Raw genomic sequence first — 20502 nt, 5'->3', positions numbered from 1 at the left:
ATTGTGGTTAAAGTACACACAGCAGGCCAGGGGCAGTGGCTCACACCTGTAATCCCAGCACTTTGGGAGGCCGAGGCGGGTGGATCACCTGAGGTCAGGAGTTCGAGACCAGCCTGACCAACATGGTGAAACTCTTGTCTCTAATAAAAATACAAAAAATTAGCCAGGTGTGGTGGTGGGCGCCTATAATCCCGGCAACTCCAGAGGCTGAGACAGGAGAATCACTTGAACCCAGGAGGCGGAGGTTGTAGTGAGCCGAGGTTGCACCACCGCACTCCAGTCTGGGCGACAGAGCGAGACTCCATTTCAAAAAAAAAGAAAGAGGCTGGACGCAGTGGCTCATGCCTGTAATCCTAGCACATTGGGAGGCCGAGGCGGGCAGATCACAAGGTCAGGAGATCGAGACCGTCCTGGCTAACAGGGTGAAACCCCGTCTCTACTAAAAATACAAAAAATTAGGGCCGGGCGCGGTGGCTCAAGCCTGTAATCCCAGCACTTTGGGAGGCCGAGACGGGTGGATCACGAGGTCAGGAGATCGAGACCATCCTGGCTAACACGGTGAAACCCCGTCTCTACTAAGAAATACAAGAAACTAGCCGGTCGAGGTGGCAGGCGCCTGTAGTCCCAGCTACTCGGGAGGCTGAGGCAGGAGAATGGCGTGAACCCGGGAGGCGGAGCTTGCAGTGAGCTGAGATCCGGCCACTGCACTCCAGCCTGGGCTACAGAGCGAGACTCCGTCTCAAAAAAAAAAAAAAAAAATACAAAAAATTAGCCGGGTATGGTGGTGGGCACCTGTAGTCCCAGCTCCTCGGAAGGCTTAGGTAGGAGAATTGTTCTAAACCCGGGAAGCAGAGGTTGTAGTGAGCCGAGGTTGTGCCGCTGCACTCCAGCCTAGGCAACAGAGTGAGACTCTGTCTCAAAAAAAAAAGAAGAGGAGCGGAGAAGAGAAGCGGAGAAGAGGAAAAGAGAAGAGTTCCAGGGCTGGCAGGGGACAGAAACTAGCTACTAAAGGAGAAGCAGGACCCCGCCCAGCCCCCTCTGAGGAAGGAGAGCTCTTTGTCTAGGGGACCCACCTGCAGGAGCGGAGGAGGCCATGGGTCCTCCCGGTTTCCCCAGGCTGAGTAAAGGCAGCACAGGACACACAACACCCATTTGAGGCCTCAGGCCGCAGCCTGGATTTAGTTACACACCGTCTGCAAAAATGTGTCCTGGGTTGAAGCACATCCTGGCTGCGCTCCTGGTAAACAGTGCTGCCTCTCTCTCTGCCATTTCCCCCTCCCCGGGGACAGGGATTCCATCTGCCTCCCAAGACGGTGGTGAGGGCGGAAGGAAGGGGTGCAGCGGGGCCCGGCACCCTCTGGAGGGCCCCCAACTGTGAGTCTTGTTTGATTCTAGGGTCTCTGATGTAGTCATTGCCAAGTCACATTGGGTGGGGCAAGTGCTGCCCGGCGCCTCCAGGTCAGGGCCCGGAGCAGGTGTTGGGAGGAGGCCTGAGTCCGGCAGAGCCCGCAGCTGCCGTGGCCTTGACCATATACGGGCATGAAGCTGCAGTCACTATTAATAACCACAGCGCCTTTGCCCAGGTCCGGGGTGACGGCCGCTATAAAGCCAGGCCTGCCAGCCCCAAGCGGCTCCTTCAGCCCCCGAGAACCTTAACCCCCCTGTTGTGAGACAAAAAGAAAAGTAAGTACCAAAACCATCTCTTCCCGCCCCCCGTCCCCCTGGTCAGCCTCGTGCAGAACACGGGCCCCCGTTCGGTGGCCAGAAGTCAGACACAGAACAATGGTGAAACGAGATCCCCTCAAAGGACGTCCGAAGCACAGATCCGGGGTGGTACCTATTGTCCCAGGCGGTTTGGTGGCCTCCAGGACAGCCCAGGCCCGTCCCTGCCTAAGGAGCAGGGAAGATGGCTGTGGGGAGGAGGAGGAGGAGGATGAGGAGGAGGAGGCAGCGGTGGCAGTGGCTGAGCTGTTTGGAGGCTGGGCCTGCTCACTGCTTCTCCTTATCTAAGAGGGGACGGAGCTGGGGATCCCGCCGCAGGCCGGGCGACCCCAACAATGCATGTGTGTCTTGTGATGATGTGGCCACGGCCATGGCTCCCTCAGTGGGGAAGGTGAATGGTGAGGACGGAGGTGGGGGCTCCCTCCTTCCGGCCCCGTCCCTACGCCCGCCCCTGGCCATTCCGGGGTCTCCTGCCCCTCTCTGGGGTTTCACAGTTTCAGGGACCCTTTAGGGGAGAACTTACAGGCCGTGTCTTCAATGAGCCCTGTTTGGACTGACTGCACCTCACGGGTTCCCTGCTTGGAGAGCCGGCCGGACCCCCACCTTGTCACCCCCTCCCCTACCTTGGAGGGGGCTGGGCCGTGGTCCTCCCTGAAGCTCAGCGCTTTCTCCACCTCTTTGAATGCTGCAGAAGCTTAATGGGGGCAGAGAGGAGACAAGGCCAATTCTCGGGAGCCCGCAGCTCCCCCAGAATGTGCAGGGTGGATCCTGCCTGGGCCCTTCAGCCTGCTTCTCCCCCAGGCCCTGGCTGGGTCCCCAGCTGGCCCCAAGGACACCCCCTTAAGGCTCTGGTAGCGGGGAGTCCGGGGCGCCCAAGCTCGGTGGCCTTGGAAGTGACAGCTTTGGCTCCGGTAGGGCCCTGGGGTGGGGGGCAGGGGCGGTGCCAACAGAGTAACTGCTGATTAAGAGGCCGGCTGACTGCTACCTGATGTGAGTGGCAGATGCTGGGAGTGGGGTGGGGGTGCCTGAAATAGAGTTGGGGGGAGGCCGGCACCAAAGGCGCATTCCCCCACCTTCCAGGGCCTCTCTGCTTCCATCGGGGTGGGTCTCAGCCTCTCTCTTCCCGTGGCGGGCAGGACTTCTGGGGAAGGGCCCGAGGGCAGAGTCCGAGGACTGGGCGGTCCCAGGGGAGCGGGCAGGGCAGGGCAGCGCATTCCGGTTCTCCATGGAAGGGACTGTCCATCTGTCTGCGCACACACCCTCCAGCGCCTCCCAGACAGGGAGGGGGCTGCAGACTGGCTTCCTAATGACCCAGGTGGTTCATACCTGTAATCCCAGCACTTTGAGAGGCTGAGGTGGGAGTCTCCCTTGAGCCCAGGAGACCAGCCTCGGAAACGTAGATCCCGTCTCTACATAAAATAAAAAAACTAGCTGGGCGCCGTGGTATGCCCTGTAGTCCCAGCTACTTGGGAGGCTGAAGCGGGAGGATCGCTTGAGCTCAAGAGGTTGAGGTTGCCGTGAGCCACGATGGTGCCAGTGCACTCCAGCCTGGGTGACAGAGTGAGACCCTGCCTCAAAAAAAACCCCCTAAAGATTGCCTTCCCAGCTGGAGAAGCCACTGAGTCAGGGGCACAGCGGGGTCCTGCCTGTCCGCCCCAGACCCTGGGGACCCTGAGACACCCCTCCCCAGCCCCTCACAGGGAGAGCCCTCAGAAGCCCTGAACCAAGTTCCCCAGTGTGGGCCTGAGACTCCCACCCTCACATGGGAGCTCAGAAGGCCAGCTTCCAACGAGGTCCTCTGCCCTCCGCAGACTCCGTGCGCTGCCTGTCACCCGGGGTCCTGCAGGGGTCAAGGAGGAAGGCCCCCAGGCAGGGGACTTTCACCAGAGCTAGGCTTCCCTCAGCCAAGTTCCTCACACCCCAGAAATGACTTGGCCCAGAGAAGTGTCAGCCACGGGACAGCATGGGGGCCTGTGTGTGAGGGCTGGCGCCCGCCCTGGACTCTCAGTCCCTTCCTGGGCCCACGATGGGTACCTTAAGGGAGCGGGGTAGGATTTTTTTTTTTTTTTTTTTTTGAGGCAGTGTCTGGCTGTGTCGCCCAGGCTGGAATGCAGCGGTGCGATCTCGGCTCACCACAACCTCTTCCTCCCAGGTTCAAGTGATTCTCCTGCTCAGCCTCCTGAGTACATGGGATTACAGACACCCACCACCACGCCCAGCTAATTTTTGTATTTTTAGTAGAGACAGGGTTTCACCATGTTGGCCAGGCTGGTCTCGAACTCCTGACCTCAAGTGATCTGCCCGCCTCGGCCTCCCAAAGTACTGGGTTGACAGGTGTGAGCCACCGCGCCCGGCCCAGGATAGGATTGGAGTCCATTCTCTGCTCTTAGAATAGTTTTCTTCCCTGGGGCATTGTGTATATTTGGGGTTGGACTGTTCTCTGGGTGGGGCCGTCCTGGGCATTGCAGGGGTTGAGCAGCATCCTTGGCCTCCACTCACACCTTCCCAAGACGTGAGGACCACAAATGTCTCCAGACACCATCCAGTGTCCCCTGGTTGGGGGGTGCAGAATCACCCCCGGGTGAGAACCACTGGCCTGAGATTGCTCTTGGCCGGGAGCATTTCAGGAAGGTGAAGGCAAGGATGATTTTAGGTGGTACAAGTTCTGTGGCTTTTTGCACTGTTTTTGAGACAGGGTCTTGCTCTGTCACCCAGGCGGGAGTGCAGTGGCGTGATCATAGCTCACTGAAGCCTCCACCTCTTGTGCTCAAGAAATCCTCACACCTCAGCTTCCCTAGTAGCTGGGACCACAGGCGTGCACCCCCAAGCCCAGCTGATTTTTAATGTTTTTTGTAGAGACAGGGTCTTGCTATGTTGCCCAGGCTGGTCTTGAACTCCTGGGCTCAAGTGATCCTCCAGCCTCGACCTCCCAAACTGTTGGGATTCCAGGCATGAGCCACTGAGCTCCTCTGTGTTTATTTTAACATGTGTCAGAAAATCCAGTTTTCCTCATATCATGTCAGAAAGTTTCCTCTTCAGAGGAATTTAGTTAAAAATCAATAAAACAGGCCAGGCGCGGTGGCTCAAGCCTGTAATCCCAGCACTTTGGGAGGCCGAGGCGGGCGCATAATGAAGTCAGGAGATCGAGACCATCATGGCCAACAGGGTGAAACCCTGTCTCCACTAAAAATACAAAAAATTAGCCCGGCGTGGTGGCGGGCACCTGTAGTCCCAGCTACTCAGGAGGCTGAGGCAGGAGAATGGCGTGAACCCGGGAGGCAGAGCTTGCAGTGAGCCGAGATCCTGCCACGGCACTCCAGTCTGGGCGACAGAGTGAGACTCCATCTCAAAAAAATAAACATAAATAAATAAATAAATAAAATAAGTGGGACTTGTAAAGTAAATACAGGCCAGCCGCGGTGGCTCACGCCTGTAATCCTAACACTTTGGGAGGCCGAGGCAGGATCACCTGAGATCAGGAGTTTGAGACCAGCCTGGCCAGCATGGTGAAACCCCCATCTCTACTAAAAAATACAAAAATTAGCCGGACGTGGTGGTGCACGCCTGTGATCCCGGCTACTCGGGAGGCTGAGGCAGGAGAATCACTTGAACCCGGGAGGCAGAGGTTACAGGCAGGGAGCCGAGATTGTGCCACTGTACTCCAGCTCGGACGACAGAGCAAGACTCTGTCTCAAAAGAAAGAAAGAAAGAAAGTAAATACACAAACTTGTGTGTAGGGGTGTCTGTGGCCCCATCGTGAGTGCAGGAGGAGAATGAGGGACTTTAGAAGGATCCAGCCAACGGGGTGGTTGCTGGGGGCTGGGGCCTCTGCTGAGGGGACCAGAAAGCCCTGGAGGATTGGTGGGACCCAGAGGGGATTCCAGGAAGTTGGAGGTGGTGGAGGGGGGTCCCACACAGGAGCAGGAGATGTCTCCTCTGGTGGAACAAGGATTCCTGAGGAGCGAGACTCCGCCTCAAAAAAAAAAAAAAAAAATTCAGCTCTGCTGAGTGACCTTGGGCAAGTTTCTTTCCCTCTCTGAGCCGTATAGGAATGGGGTCATGGAATGATCTGACTGAGCTGGTTGGCCCCCATAAGAGTGACTAATCCTCCTATTTCTCCCAGGAACACAGAACTTTGAGTGCTAACACCGGGAAAGTTCTGGGCAAACTGGCATGAACTAGCTACCCTAGTGCTCCTGTTCCTATTGTTTTTGTTTTTTTTTGAGACGGAGTCTCCTCTATCGCCCAGGCTGGAGTGCAGTGGCACGATCCGGCTCACTGCAAGCTCCGCCTCCCGGGTTCACGCCATTCTCCTGCCTCAGCCTCCCAAGTAGCTGGGACCACAGGCGCCGCCACCACGCCCGGCTAATTCTTTGTATTTTTAGTAGAGACGGGTTTCACCATGTTAGCCAGGATGGTCTTGATCTCCTGACCTCGTGATCTGCCCGCCTCAGCCTCCCAAAGTGCTGGGATTATAGGCCTGAGCCACTGCGCCCGGCCTCCTGTTCCTATTTTTTTAACTTTTAGCAAAACACACAGAGCAAAATTTGTCATAGCAAAATTTGCCATCTTAATTATTACTTTTTTTTTTCCCCCCGAGACATAGTCTTGCTCTGTCACCCAGGCTGGAGTGCAGTGGCGTGATCTCAACTCACAGCAACCTCTGCCTCCCTGGTTCAAGCTAGTCTCCTGTTTCAGCCTCCCAAGTAGCTAGGATTACAGGCGTGTGCCACCATGCCCGGTTAATTTTTGTATTTTTAGTGGAGACGGGATTTCACCATGTTGGCCAGGCTGGTCTCAAACTCCTGACCTCGTGATCTGCCTGCCTCAGCCCCCCAAAGTGCTGGGATTACAGGCGTGAGCCACCATGCCCGGCCATAAAATATTTCATTTTATTTTACTTTTTAAATTTAATTTTTTTTGTGTGTGTGTGAGATGGAATCTCACTCTGTCACCCAGGCTGGAGTGCAGTGGTGTGATCTCGGCTCACTGCAACTTCTGCCTCCCAGGTTCAAGCGATTCTCCTGCCTCAGCCTCCCAAGTAGCTGGAATTACAGGTGCCCCCACCACACCCGGCTAATTTTTGTATTTTTAGCAGAGATGGGGTTTCCCCATGTTGGCCAGGCTGATCTCAAACTCCTGACCTCAAGCGATCTGGCCGCCTCAGTCTCCCAAAGTGCTGAGATTACAGGCATGAGCTGCTGTGCCCGGCCAAGAATAAAATTTTAAATTAAAAAAAGAAACAGGGTCTCACTATGTTGCTTAGTCTGGTCTCAAACTCCTGGGCTCAAGCGATCCTCCTGCCTTGGCTTCTCGAAGTGCTGGGATTATAGGCATGAGCCACTGCTCCGGCCCCCCAATTTTTTTTTTTTTAAGTAGAGACAGGGTCTTGCTATGTTGTCCAGGCTGACCTCAAACTCCTTGGTCCCTCCTGTCTCAGCCTCCCAAAGTTCTGGGATGCACAGGTGTGAGCGACTACGCCCAGCCTGCCTCTTTGCTTGTTTGCTTTCTCTCTGTCTCTCTTTTCTCTCTCTCTTTCCCTCTTTCTCTCTCTCTCTCTCTCTCTTGTTTTGAGATGGAGTCTTGCTCTGTTGCCCAGGCTGGAGTGCAATGGCACGATCTCAGGTCACTGCAACCTTTACTTCCCGGGTTCAAGCAATTCTCCTGCCTCAGCCTCTAGAGTAGCTGGGACTATAGGCGTGCCACCACCATGCCCGGCTAATTTTTTTTTTTTTTTTTTTTTTTTTTTTTTTTTTTTTGAGACGGAGTCTCGCTCTGTCACCCAGGCTGGAGTGCAGTGGTGTGATCTCAGCTCACTGCAAGCTCTGCCTCCCGGGTTCACGCCATTCTCCCGCCTCAACCTCCCAAGTAGCTGGGACTACAGGCGCTCGCCACCTCGCCTGGCTAGTTTTTTGTATTTTTAGTAGAGACGGGGTTTCACCGTGTTAGCCAGGATAGTCTCGATCTCCTGACCTTGTGATCCGCCCGTCTCGGCCTCCCAAAGTGCTGGGATTACAGGCTTGAGCCACCGCGCCCGGCCTAATTTTTATATTTTTAGTAGAGATGGGGTTTCGCCATGTTGGCCAGGCCGGTCTTGAACTCCTGATGTCAGGTGATCCACCCCTCTCTGCCTCTCAAAGTGTTGGAATTACAGGCGTGAGTCACCATGCCTGACCTTGGCTTATTTCACGAGTGCGACATCTTCAAGGGTCATGCTGTTGTACCCTGTATCCAGATTTCCTTCCTTTTCATGGCTGGGTAATAGTCCATTGTGTGGATGGAGTACGTTGTGTTCATTCATTGCTCCGTCCATGGACACTTGAGTTGCCTCTGCATTTTGGCTGTTGTGAGTCATGCTCCCATGAACGTGGCTGTGCAAGGACCTCTTTGGGTCCCTGCTGTGAGTTCCTTGGGGCCTTGCCCAGGAGCAGGATTGCTGGTCCCTACGGTAATTCCAGGTTTTGTTTTGTTTTTTTTTTTTTGAGATGGAGTCTCGCTCTGTCACCCAGGCTCCTGGAGTGCAGTGGCCGGATCTCAGCTCACTGCAAGCTCCGCCTCCCGGGTTTACGCCATTCTCCTGCCTCAGCCTCCCGAGTGGCTGGGACTACAGGCGCCGCCACCGCGCCCGGCTAATTGTTTTTGTATTTTTTAGTAGAGACGGGGTTTCACCTTGTTAGCCAGGATGGTCTGAATCTCCTGACCTCATGATCCACCCGTCTCAGCCTCCCAAAGTGCTGGGATTACAGGCTTGAGCCACCGCGCCCAGCCTTTTTTGTTTTTTTTTGAGGTGGAGTTTCACTCTTGTTGCCCAGGCTGGAGGGCAGTGGCGCAATCTCCGCTCACCACAACCTCCGCCTGCCGGGTTCAAGTGATTCTCCTGCCTCAGCCTCCCAAGTAGCTGGGATGACAGGCATGTGCTACTACGCCTGGCTAATTTTGTGTTTTTAGTAAAGATGGAGTTTCTCCATGTTGGCCAGGCTGGCCTCGAACTCCTGACCTCAGGTGATTCACCTGCCTCGGCCTCCCAAAGTGCTGGGATTACAGGCATGAGTCACCGGGCCCCGCCTATAATTCCATGTTTAATTCTGAGAAATGGCCAGACTGTTTCTCCCCATGATCACCGTGTTCCATTTCCCACTGCAGAGCACAAGGGTTTTGCTCTCTCCACATCCTCGCCAACCCTTATCATCTTCCGTTTTTCAGTTGGTTACCTTGGTTACCCTATGGCTGCTGTTCCCCTTCTTGTTTTTATTTTGTTGTTGTTGTTGTTGTTGTTGGGTTTTTTTGTTGTTGTTTTTGGTTTTTTTGTTTTTCGAGATAGGGTCTTGCCCTGTTGCCCAGCCTGGAGTGCACTCATGCAATCGTAACTCATTGCAGCATCGAATTCCTGGGCTCAAGGGATCCTCACACATCAGCCTCCCAAGTACCTGGTACTACAGACGTGTGCCATCATGCCTGGCTAATTTTTTGCAGAAACAGGGTCTCACAGCTGGGCGTGGTGGCTCGTGCCTGTAATCCCAGCACTTTGGGAGGCCTAGGCGGGTGAATCACCTAAAATCAGGAGTTCGAGACCAGCCTGGTCAACATGGCGAAATCCCGTCTTTACTAAAAATAAAAAAATTAGCTGGGCATGGTGGTGCATGCCTATGATCTCAGCTGCTTGGGAGGCTGAGGCAGGAGAATCGCTTGAACCTGGGAAGTGGAGCTTGCAGTGAGCCGAGATCATGGCACTTCACTCTAGCCTGGGCGACAGAGCGAGACTCCGTCTCAAAAATAAATAAATAAATAAAAACAAAAACAGAAACGGGGTCTCAGTATGTTGCCCAGGCTGGTTTCAAACTCCTGGGCTCAAGCAATCCACCTGCCTCGGCCTCCCAAAGTGCTGGGATTACGGGCATGAGCTACCACGCCCGGCTAATATTTTATCATTTTTTTGTAGAGACGGGGGTCTCACTATGTTGCCCAGGCTGGTCTGGAACTCCAGGGCTCAATTGATCCTCCCACCTCAACCTCCCAGAGTGCTGGGATTACAGGCATGAACCTTTCTTTTTTTTAAACAATAATGCCCAAGGTGTCTGGGCTGCCAGGCAGGGCTTCTGCTGTCCTGGAGCCACCTCTCTCTCTTACATCTCTGTCCTGTCCTGGACTATTTTGGGCGCAGTGACTGGCAGATCATCCTTACCACACTCCGTGCTTATGGTGAAGGACAAGCCTTGGCAAGCCCCCTCTTCCACGTCATCCTGTCATTCCATGTCCACTCCTGCCTCCCCTCCAGCACACAGACCTCAGACCTTCCCTGTGGCCCTGGACTCGACCTGCCGTACGCCACACTGTTCAGCACACGTTTTGCACAGAGGGGCAGATAGTAAATATTTTTGGCTTTGCAGGCTTTGCAGACAGACTTCCTCTGTCGGGGTGACTCAACGTGCTATTGTAGTACTAAAGCAGCCACAGGGCTGACGCATGCAAATGGCAGGGGCCAGGTGCCAATAAAACTTTATTTATAGACATTGAGAAAAAAATTTTTTTTGAGACAGGGTCTCGCTTTGTCACCTAGGCTGGAGTGCAGTGGCCTGATCATAGCTCACTGCAGCCTCAACCTCTTGGGCTGAAGCAGTCCTCCTGTCTCAGCCTCCTGTGTAGCTGGGGCTACACAGGTGTACCACCATGTCCAGCTAATTTTAAATTTTTTTTCTGAGACAGCTCTCGCTCTGTCACCCAGGCTGCAGTGCAGTTGTGCAATTTTGGCTCACTGCAAGCTCTGTCTCCTGGGTTCAAGCGATTCTCCTGCCTTGGCCTCCCAAGTAGCTGGGATTATAGGCATGCGCCACTATGCCTGGCTGATTTTTATATTTTCTTTTTTTTTTTTTTTTTTTGTTGAGACAGAGTCTCGCTTTGTCGCCCAGACTGGAGTGCAGTGGCCGGATCTCAGCTCACTGCAAGCTCCGCCTCCCGGGTTCACGCCATTCTCCTGCCTCAGCCTCCCGAGTAGCTGGGACTACAGGCGCCCACCGCCTCGCCCGGCTAGTTTTTTGTATTTTTTAGTAGAGACGGGGTTTCACCGTGTTAGCCAGGATGGTCTCGATCTCCTGACCTCGTGATCCGCCCGTCTCGGCCTCCCAAAGTGCTGGGATTACAGGCTTGAGCCACCGCGCCTGGCGATTTTTATATTTTCAGTAGTGACAGGGTTTCGCCTTTTTGGCCAGGCTGGTCTCGAACTCCTGACCTCAGGTAATCTGCCCCCTTCGGCCACCCAAAGTGCTGGGATTACAGGCATGAATCACCGCACCTGGCCTGACAGGATCTTAAACAGAACACAGTAGACACCAACAGTTAAAAAAACAGGACCCAGTTTAATATTTAAGCTGCAGCGAGTTACAGAGGCACCTTGGGGCTCAGTCCCTGAGCTCTGGGACACCCAACTGGGAGTGGGGCCTCCATTCTCCAACGTACAGACCTCCCGCTTAGGGAAACAGTCACACAATGTCCGGCTGGGACGCCGCAGGCCTGGCTGTTCTGTGGCCGCATCCGCGTCCGGGTCCCTGTGGCCTGGCTGGGCAAGCCGAGGAGGGGGCTGATTCCTGGGAGCAGTTCAGCAGCGAGTTCTGAATATCTTCCAGGACTTCACGGAAGAGCTCCTCTCGGGACTTCGTGCCGTCTAGGTAGACTGAAATCAGAAAGGCCGCGGTCAGGGCCGCCAGGAGGAAGGGGGCCAGAGCACAGGGGGAGGAGTGGACGGTTGGGTCGGGAGCAAGGAGACCTGCAGAGTCGGGCTGCTGGAGTCCGTTTCCTGGACCAACAGCAAGAAGGGACCGGGCGCGGCGGCTTACACCTGTAATCCTAGCACTTTGGGAGGCCAAGGCAGGCAGATCACAAGGTCAGGGGTTCAAGACCAGCCTGGCCAAAATGGCGAACCCCCATGTCTACTAAAAATACAAAAATTAGCTGGGCGTGGTGGCGCACACCTGTAATCCCAGCTATGTGGGAGGCTGAGGCAGGAGAATGGCTTGAACCTGGGAGGCAAGGTTGCAGTGAGCCAAGATCGCGCCACTGCACTCCAGCCTGGGTGACGGAGCGAGACCCTGTCTTGGAAAAAAAAAGATGGAGAGGGACTGGGCTCAGGGTCCTCCCCAGGGCAAGGCCTGGTCATGCTCAGGGGCTTACCCACTTCCACACCGTTGGCCTCCATCTCCTGCCTATACTTCTGGTACATGGGCCACACGTGGCCGTCGAAGAGGCCAGGGGGATCAGGGACGGTGTAGTTGCGGGTACTGCAGAGGGAGAAGGCAAGGATGGCTTAGAGCACAGAAGGGTGATGCCAAGAATATATCCCCGGGGTTGGGGGAACCTGAAAGCTGTCACAGTCAGGGACAGAACCTCTGAGCAAGGGGACCCTCAGTCAGAAGTCCTGGGCTGCAGGCTCCAACCTCCAGCATGTTCCCCCTACAGGCCCAGGAAATGCTCTGGACAGGGTTGGGGTGGGCCGTGCTATTCAGGCCTCGGGCTCTGGGCGCCTGGCACAGAGCTCTAGCCAGCTAAGTGCCCGGTGCCTGTGGCTTTGGGATGTGGCCTGTGTCCAGTGGTGTTTTCTTCTTTTTTGTTTTTTTTTGAGACAGAGTCTCGTTCTGTTGCCCAGGCTGGAGTGCAGTAGCCCGATCTTGGCTCACTGCAACCTCCGCCTCGTGGGTTCAAGCCATTCTCTTGCCTCAGCCTCCCGAGTAGGTGGGATTACAGGCACCCGCCAATATGCCGGGCTAATTTTTAAATTTTTAGTAGAGACGGGGTTTCACTATGTTGGCCAGGCTGGTCTCGAACTCCTGACTTCAGGTGATCCGCCCACCTCGGCCTCCCAAAGTGCTGGGATTACAGGCGTGAGCCATCGTGCCTGGCCGCCCCCTTTTTTTTTTGAGACAGAGTCTCCCTCTGCTACCCAGGCTGAAGTGCAGTGACCCAATCTCAGCTCTGCCTCCCGGGTTCAAGCGATTCTCCTGCCTCAGCCTCCCAAGTCTCCCAAGTAGCTGGGATTACAGGTGTGTGCTACCACGCCCAGCTAATTTTTGTATTTTTAGTAGAGACAGGGTTTCACCATGTTGGCCAGGCTGGTCTCGAACCCCTGACCTCAGGTGATCCGCCAGCCTCGGCCTCCGGAAGTGCTGAGATTACAGCCTGGAGCTACCGCGCCTGGCCCCTAGTGGCATTTTCTAAGTTACTGCTGGTCCCACCTGGGAATTCAAGACAGGGCCCTCGGGAGCCCACCACACCCCAGACACCAAGCGCACCTTCTCCTCCACTTGCACTCTTCATACGGGACGGTCAGGAAGTACCGGCGGCTGTACAAGTCCACCAGGGGCCTGGGAGGGGCGGGGGAGACACGGTCAGCACCTGTGAGCTTTCCTTCAACTGCGGTCAAAATATCCAGCCCCCTAGCCTTGGCTCTCAGAGGGTGGCGAGGGCAAGGGGTGGTCTGGGCCAGTGAGTTTAGGGGTCAGGGAGGGAAGCTGAATTGACCAACATCCCTGCAGCTGCCCCCCACAAAATTGAATCATGCCTCTTCTCCAACTTGGACGGGCACACAGAGACAGAATGTCTTGCTCAGGGCCACACAGTGAGGCTGGAGGGCGCAGCCTAGGTTACTGGTCTGCCCGAGAAGGCTGAGGTTCCAGAAGAAAGACTCAGTTTCCCCAAGAAGGGTGGCTGTTTACCGCAGACTTGAGTTTTTTAATTTAACTTTGTTTTTGAGACGGAGTCTCTCTCTGTCGCCCAGGCTGGAGTGCAGTGGCGCTGTCTCAGCTCACTGCAACCTCCACCTCCCAGGTTCAAGCGATTCTCTTGCCTCAGCCTCCTAGGTAGCTGGGATTACAGGTGCCCGCCACCACGCCCAGCTAATTTTTTGTATTTTTAGTAGAGACGGGGTTTCACCATGTTGACCAGGCTGGTCTAGAACTCCTGACCTCAGGTGATCGATCCACCTTGGCCTCCCAAAGTGCTGGCATTACAGGCGTGAGCCACCACGCCAGGCTCCAGGCTTGGGTTGATCCCAGCTGTGCCCCTAACTCCTGACTTCTCATGGTGGCTCTGCTCCTGGGTCTCCTGCCTATTAAAATCGAGATGTGAGCCAGGCGTGGTGGCTCACGCCTGTAATCCCGGTACTTTTGGAGGCCGGGGTGGGTGGATGGCTTGAGGTCAGGAGTTTGAGAACAGCCTGGTCCAACAGGGTGAAACCCCATCTCTACTAAAAATACAAAAATTAGCCAGGTGTGGTGGCGCAGGCCTGTAATCCCAGATACTTGGGAGGCTGAGGCAGGAAAATTGCTTGGACTGGGAGGTGGAGGTTGCAGTGAGCCAAGATCTCACCACTGCACTCCAGCCTGGGCAACAAGAGCAAAACTCTGTTTCAAACAAACAAACAAGAGATGGCTATACCCGCCCAAGGAGGGCCATGCCTGGGGCCAGAGCCTGCAGACGCTCACTTGTAGCTGTAGAGCAGGAAGCCTTCCAGGAGGAGGATGTGGGTGTCCGAGGCCTCTGGCTGGACGCTGACTCCGTGGGCACGGGCAAACTTCTGTGGGCTGCTCAGCCAGGCCTGCACGGTGTCCAGCATGGCCTCCATGTCCAGGGACTCCAGCACTGGGGACAGGGGAGCTGGCATTGCAGGAGGGCGGACCCCGGGGGACAATGGAGGGGGAGCAGGCATTGCGGGAGGGCGGACCCCGGGGGACAGTGGACAGGAGCAGGCATTGCGGGAGGGCAGACCCCGGGGGACAGTGGACGGGAGCAGGCATTGCGGGAGGGCGGACCCCGGGGGACAGTGGACGGGAGCAGGCATTGCGGGAAGGCGGACCCCGGGAGACAGTGGGGCTTGGAGGTGATGCAGGGGCTGCCATTGTCCTTACCATCCCACTGTTTGAAGCCGTCTTCCCCAACTGCTATTTGGTCTTGGGGCTGAAACAGAGGAGCCTGAATCTCAGGCCCAGTGCCCAGTCCTGGCTAACCCCTGCCCTGGGTGATGGAGTCTTACGGGGTCCCTCGCTGGAGCTGCTGCTGACAGGGTCCGAGGTCCCTGAGGGGTGGGGGCTCTGGCTGACCCTCAGATTCTCCCCAGACCATCAATCACCTCATTAGCCCTCACCCCCACCCACGCAGCGAGCTGGGCTCAGAGTCCATTTTGCAGATGGGAAAGGGGAAGTGGGGAGGATAAAGGGTGTTCGCCCAGAAAGCCACAGCCGGCTGGTCCTGTTGAGGAATGGTGATTTTCCCGTCCGTCTAATCGGGGTCCCCACTGTAGGGATGTCCAGTGGGAATGGGCTGGGTACGAAACAGGTGCTCAGGAAATGGGAACACGACACCCATCCCTAGCTCTCCTGGCCCAGTTTATCCCAGAGACCCCGGGAGGGGTCAGGCAGGGAGCAGAGCCGGTGCCCAGCCCACATGGGCACTGGGCAGCGGAGGGCGGGGCTGGCCGGGGCCTGGCTGCCCGCCCTGTGTCCCCTCCCGGCTCCACCTCCCTGGGCGAGGGCGGGCACCTTGAAGAAGTCATCCTGGTGGATCACGCAGCAGTTGGGCAGGGCTCTGAGCAGGCTGTTGGTCAGCGTGGTCTTGCCGCCGTTGGTCATGCTGGGGAGAGATCGTGTGCGTGAGACTGCCTGGGCACCCCCTAGAAGGTCAGGGTGCTCAGAAAGGGGCCTGAGGTATAGCCTGGGCTCCCCGGGGCCTGTCCAAGTCTCAGGGTCTTCCTGCAAATGAGCTCCCAGGATTTCTCTTTATCTTTTTTTTTTTTTGAGACCATGTCTCGCTCTGTTGCCCAGGCCGGAGTACAGTGGTGTGATCTCAGCTCATTGCAACCTCCGCCTCCCAGGTTCAAGCGATTCTCTTGCCTCAGCCTCCCAAGTAGCTGGGACTGCAGGTGCATGTTGCCACACCCGGCTAATTTTTGTATTTTTAGCAGAGACGGGGTTTCTTTCTTTCTTTTTTTTTTCCCTGAGACGGAGTCTTACTCTGTTGCCAAGGCCGGAGTACAGTGGTATGATCTTGGCTCACTGCAACCTCTGTCTCCTAGGTTCAAGCAATTATTTTGCCTCAGCCTCCCAAGTAGCTGGGATTACAGGCGTGTACCACCACACCCAGCTAATTTTTGTGTTTTTAGTAGAGACGGGGTTTTGTCATGTTGGCCGGGCTAGTCTCGAACTCCTAACCTCAGGTGATCTGCCCGCCTTGGCCTCCCAAAGTGTTGGAATTACAGGTGTGAGCCACCGCACCCGGCAAGATGGGGTTTCACTATGTTGGCCAGGCTGGTCTCGAACTCCCGACCTCAGGAGATCCGGCATCCTCAGCCTCCCAAAGTGCTGGGATTATAGACATGAGCCACCATGCCTGGCAATTTTTCTTTTTTTTCTTTTTCTATTTTTTTTTTTTTTTTTTGAGACAGAGTCTCGCTCTGCCGCCCAGGCTAGAGTGCAGTGGCGTGATCTTGGCTCACTGCAAGCTCCGCCTCCCGGGTTCACGCCATTCTCCTGCCTCAGCCTCCCGAGTAGCTGGGACTACAGGCGCCTGCCACCTCGCCCGGCTAGTTTTTTTGTATTTTTTAGTAGAGACGGGGTTTCACCGTGTCAGCCAGGATGGTCTCGATCTCCTGACCTCGTGATCCGCCCGTCTCGGCCTCCCAAAGTGCTGGGATTACAGGCTTGAGCCACCGCGCCCGGCCCCTCTTTTTCTATTTTTTTTTTAGAGACAGAGTTTCACTCTGTTGTCCAGGCTGGAGTGCAGTGGCACCATTGTAGCTCACTGCAGCCTTGAACTCCTGGGCTCAGGTGATCCTCCCATCTCAGCCTCCCTAGTAGCTGGGACTACAGGCGCCTGCCACCACACCCGGGGAATTTTTTATTCTTTGTGGAGATGGGGTCTCGCCATGTTGCCCAGGCTGGTCTCAAACTCCTGGGCTCAAGTGATCCTCCCACCTCTGCCTCCCAAAGTGCTGGGATTATAGGTGTGAGCCACCACACCCAGTCCTAGGATTAGACTTAAATATAAAACACAAAACTGTAAAACTGTAGTGAAGACAGAACATTTGTGTTCACGGAGGCTTTCTGGGCAAAGAAAAGAGGCAGAAAGCACAAACACACAAACACTAATGTACACAGACGTGGCGTGCACCCAGAATATTCTATGTCCTCCTCTGATGTGTGGGCTCATGTCATCCTTACCAAAACACAGGAGGTGGGACCATTCACCTATTTTTTTTTTTTTTTGAGTCAGCGTCTCACTGTGTCATCCAGGCTGGAGTGCAATGATGCGATCTCAGCTCACTGCAACTTCCGCCTCCTGGGTTCAAGAGAGTCTCCTGCTTCAGCCTCCCAAGTAGCTGGGATTGCAGGCATCCGCCACCACACCCAGCTAATTTTTGTGTTTTTAGTAGAGATGGGGTTTTGCCATGTCGGCCAGCCTGGTCTCGAACTCCTAACCTCAGATGATCCACCCGCCTTGGCCTCCCAAAGTGCTGAGATTACAGGTGTGAACCACTGGGCCCAGCCCACCTATCTTTACAGATAAGGAAACTGAGGTCCATGCCTGATTTTGTCTCAGCAGGGCTTAAAAAAAAAATAAAACAGCACAGTGGCTTACGCCTCTAATGCCAGCACTTTGGGAGGCCAAGGCAGGAGGATCGCTTGAGCTCAGGACTAGGCTGGGCAACATAGTAAGACCCCATCTTTACAAAAAATTAAAAACTAGCCAGTTGTGGTGGTGCATGCCTATAGTCCTAGCTACTCCAGAGGTTAAGATGGGAGGATCGCCTGAGCCTGGGAATTCGAGGCTGCAGTGAGCTGTGATCACCCCACTGTAGTCCAGCCTGGGTGAGAGTGAAACCCTGTCTTTAAATAAATAAACAAATAACATAAACAATTTTAGGAAGGTGCGGTGGGTCATGCCTGTAATCTCAGCACTTTGGGAGGCCGAGGCAGGCAGATTACCTGACGTCAGGAGTTCGAGATCAGCCTGGCCAACCTGGTGAAGCCCCATCTCTGGTAAAAATACAAAAATTAGCTGGGTGTGGTGGTGGGCACCTGTAATCCAAGCTACTAGGGAGGCTGAGGCAGGAGAATCACTTGAACTTGGGAGTCGGAGGTTGCAGTGAGCTGATACTGTGCCACTCTACTCCAACCTGGGTGACAGAGCAAATTTTGTCTCAAAAAAAAAAAAAAAGGAAAAGAAAAAGAAAAATGCCTGATGTTGGTCAGGTGTGGTGACTCCTGCCTGTAATCCTAGAACTTCGGGAGGCTGAGGCAGGATGATTGCTTGAGCCCAGGAGTTTGAAACCAGCCTGGGCAATATAGCAAGACCCTGTCTCTACAAAAAATTAAAAAATTAGTTAGGCATAGTGGCGTTCACCTGTAGTCCCAGTTGTACAGGAGGCTGAGGCTGGAGGATTACTTGATCCCAGGAGTTTCAGACCAGCCTGGGTAACATAGTGAGACTCCCATCTCTATTATAAAATTTAAAAACCAATTTTTAAAATGTAAGCCCCCGGGTATTAATAATTTTTTTTTTTTTTTTTTTTTTTTTTTTTTGAGACAGAGTCTCACTCTGTCGCCCAGGCTGGAGTGCAGTGGCCGGATCTCAGCTCACTGCAAGCTCCGCCTCCCGGGTTCACGCCATTCTCCTGCCTCAGCCACCCGAGTAGCTGGGACTACAGGCGCCCCCCACCACGCCCGGCTAATTTTTTGTATTTTTAGAAGAGACGGGGTTTCACCGCGTTAGCCAGGATGGTCTCGAGGTATTAATAATTTTTTAAATAAAAATTAATAAAAAGAAAGTGCTTCACATGAATCCAAGTTAACTTGTGCCCCGGGTGGGCTGTGACATTTGCATTTAATTTTGCTGAGTGCAAAATGAAAATTCAAGGCCTCTTATTTGAAAAATATTAGGGGGCCGGGCGCGGTGGCTCACGCCTGTAATCCCAGCACTTTGGGAGGCCGAGACGGGCGGATCACGAGGTCAGGAGATCGAGACCATCCTGGCTAGCACGGTGAAACCCCATCTCTACTAAAAAATACAAAAAACTAGCCGGGCGAGGTGGCGGGCGCCTGTAGTCCCAGCTACTCGGGAGGCTGAGGCAGGAGAATGGCATAAACCTGGGAGGCGGAGCTTGCAGTGAGCTGAGATCCGGCCACTGCACTCTAGCCTGGGCGACAGAGCGAGACTCCGTCTCAAAAAAAAAAAAAAAAAAAAAAAAAAGAAAAATATTAGGGGCTGGGCACAGTGGCTCATGCCTGTAATCCCAGCACTTTGGGAGGCCAAGAGGGTTGGATCACTTGAGGTCAGGAGTTTGAGACCAGCCTGGCCAACATGGTGAAACCCCATCTCTACTAAAAACACAAAATTTAGACAGGTGTGTGGTGAACGCCTGTAATCCCAGCTACACGGGAGGCTGAGGCAGGAGAATCGCTTGAACCCGGGAGGCGGAGGTTGCAGTGAGCCGAGATCACGCCACTGCACTCCAGCCTGGGCGAACAGAGCGAGACTCTGTCTCAAACAACAGCAGCAACAACAACCCCCCCACCAAAAAAAAAAAAAAAAAAAAAAAAAAAAAAAAAAAAAAACACTCCAAAAGCAAAAAATAGGAAATTCAAGAGGGAGGCCGGCCAGCATCAGACCAAGCTCCAGTCCCTTCCAAGGCGGGGGTATGAGCACCACAAAACCAGCCCTGCAGGTTACAGAGCGTTTTAATCTCCTCTAGCCTGAGGTCACCTGAGAGAGGCTCCAAAGGCACAGTCATGTGGAATGACGCTTTGAGGACCCCGCCCCACCTGGCTGCGTGTCAGTCCCCGATTTAGCCAGGACAGCCCCGAGGCCGGAGCAGGGTTCACCGGAGCTTTAGTTGATTTTCTATTCCTACCGATTTTTTTTGAGACGCAGTCTCACTCTGTCGCCCAGGCTGGAGCGAAGTGGCATTATCTCGCCTCACTGCAACCTCCATCTCCCGGATTTAAGCAATTCTCTCACCTCAGCCTCCCCAGTAACTGGGATTACAGGCATGCACCACCGTGCCCGGCTAAGTTTTGTATTTGTAGTAGAGATGGGGTTTCACCATGTTGGCCAGGCTGTTCTCAAATTCCTGACCTCAGGTGATCCACCCACCTCAGCCTCCCAAAGTGCTAGGATTCCAGGCCTGAGCCACCGTGCCTGGTCTTTTTTTTTTTTTTTTTTTTTCCATGCTGAGTATAATTGGAAGGTGGCGGGAATCATTTCCATTTAAAAAACGAAATACGGGGCTCAGTGTCCAGCCCCCCCTCCCCACTGGGGACACCGAGACCCCCCGAGCAGAAAATCCTCCCTGCACTCAGACCTCAGGCGGCGAGTCGGCGACCTCAGGCGCCGGGCATCCCTCCATTCATTCCCGGGCCTCCCCCTCTGCGCGCACAGGGGGCTCTGCTCCGCAGGGCCGCCCGCCAGGTCCCCCGGCGCTCACCCTCCGATGCCCACGATGAGCTTCATGCCGGCGCGGAAGGGCGGCGGGGACGACTTCCAAAGCAGCCCGGGCAGGGCGCGACCACGCAGTGCGCTCCGGAGCGCGTCCCGGCTTCATTGAGAAAACCGGGGGCCTTTATAGGTCTCGGCAACCTGGAGGCCGCCCCGGGGGAGGTGGCCCGTGGGGGTGGGGCGGAGGCGCCGGCACCTGTTCCCGCCGCCGAATGGAAATAGCTTCAGGCTGCTTTTTGCCTAAATTAGTCACGAGCTGGCCGGGCAGGGGGCTGCCTCTTCCCTCCTCCTCCCTGCCCTCTCTCC

General features: G+C 55.0%; 1 protein-coding gene and 1 long non-coding RNA gene across 9 annotated transcripts in view; one reads left to right on the top strand and one right to left on the bottom strand.

Moving 5' to 3' along the window:
• The window catches only part of LOC135968468 (uncharacterized), a 97279-nt gene that overhangs the window by 40635 nt on the left and 36142 nt on the right, over positions 1 to 20502 (top strand). The gene's annotated exons all lie outside the window — the stretch shown is intronic.
• Positions 11056 to 20294, bottom strand: NMRK2 (nicotinamide riboside kinase 2). Of its 8 annotated transcripts, none has more exons than XM_045379865.2 (7): positions 20063 to 20294; positions 15246 to 15336; positions 14616 to 14664; positions 14193 to 14364; positions 13002 to 13073; positions 11887 to 11993; positions 11056 to 11389 (listed from the first exon to the last, which is right to left on the bottom strand). In XM_045379865.2, exons 2-7 carry the CDS (start codon positions 15333 to 15335, stop codon positions 11199 to 11201), a joined length of 681 nt encoding a protein of 226 aa, XP_045235800.2. In that variant the 5' UTR covers position 15336; positions 20063 to 20294; the 3' UTR covers positions 11056 to 11198. The 8 variants fall into 8 exon arrangements, with proteins under 8 accessions (XP_045235800.2, XP_073881500.1, XP_045235798.2 ...); XM_074025399.1 differs by having other exon boundaries at positions 14193 to 14349; XM_045379863.2 differs by having other exon boundaries at positions 20186 to 20294.

The sequence above is a fragment of the Macaca fascicularis genome, chromosome 19 (genome assembly GCF_037993035.2).
Source record: "Macaca fascicularis isolate 582-1 chromosome 19, T2T-MFA8v1.1".
Taxonomy (NCBI): Eukaryota; Metazoa; Chordata; class Mammalia; order Primates; family Cercopithecidae; genus Macaca; species Macaca fascicularis.
The sequence above is the reverse complement of the archived record's forward strand: the minus strand, read 5'-3'. Positions and strand labels throughout refer to the sequence as shown.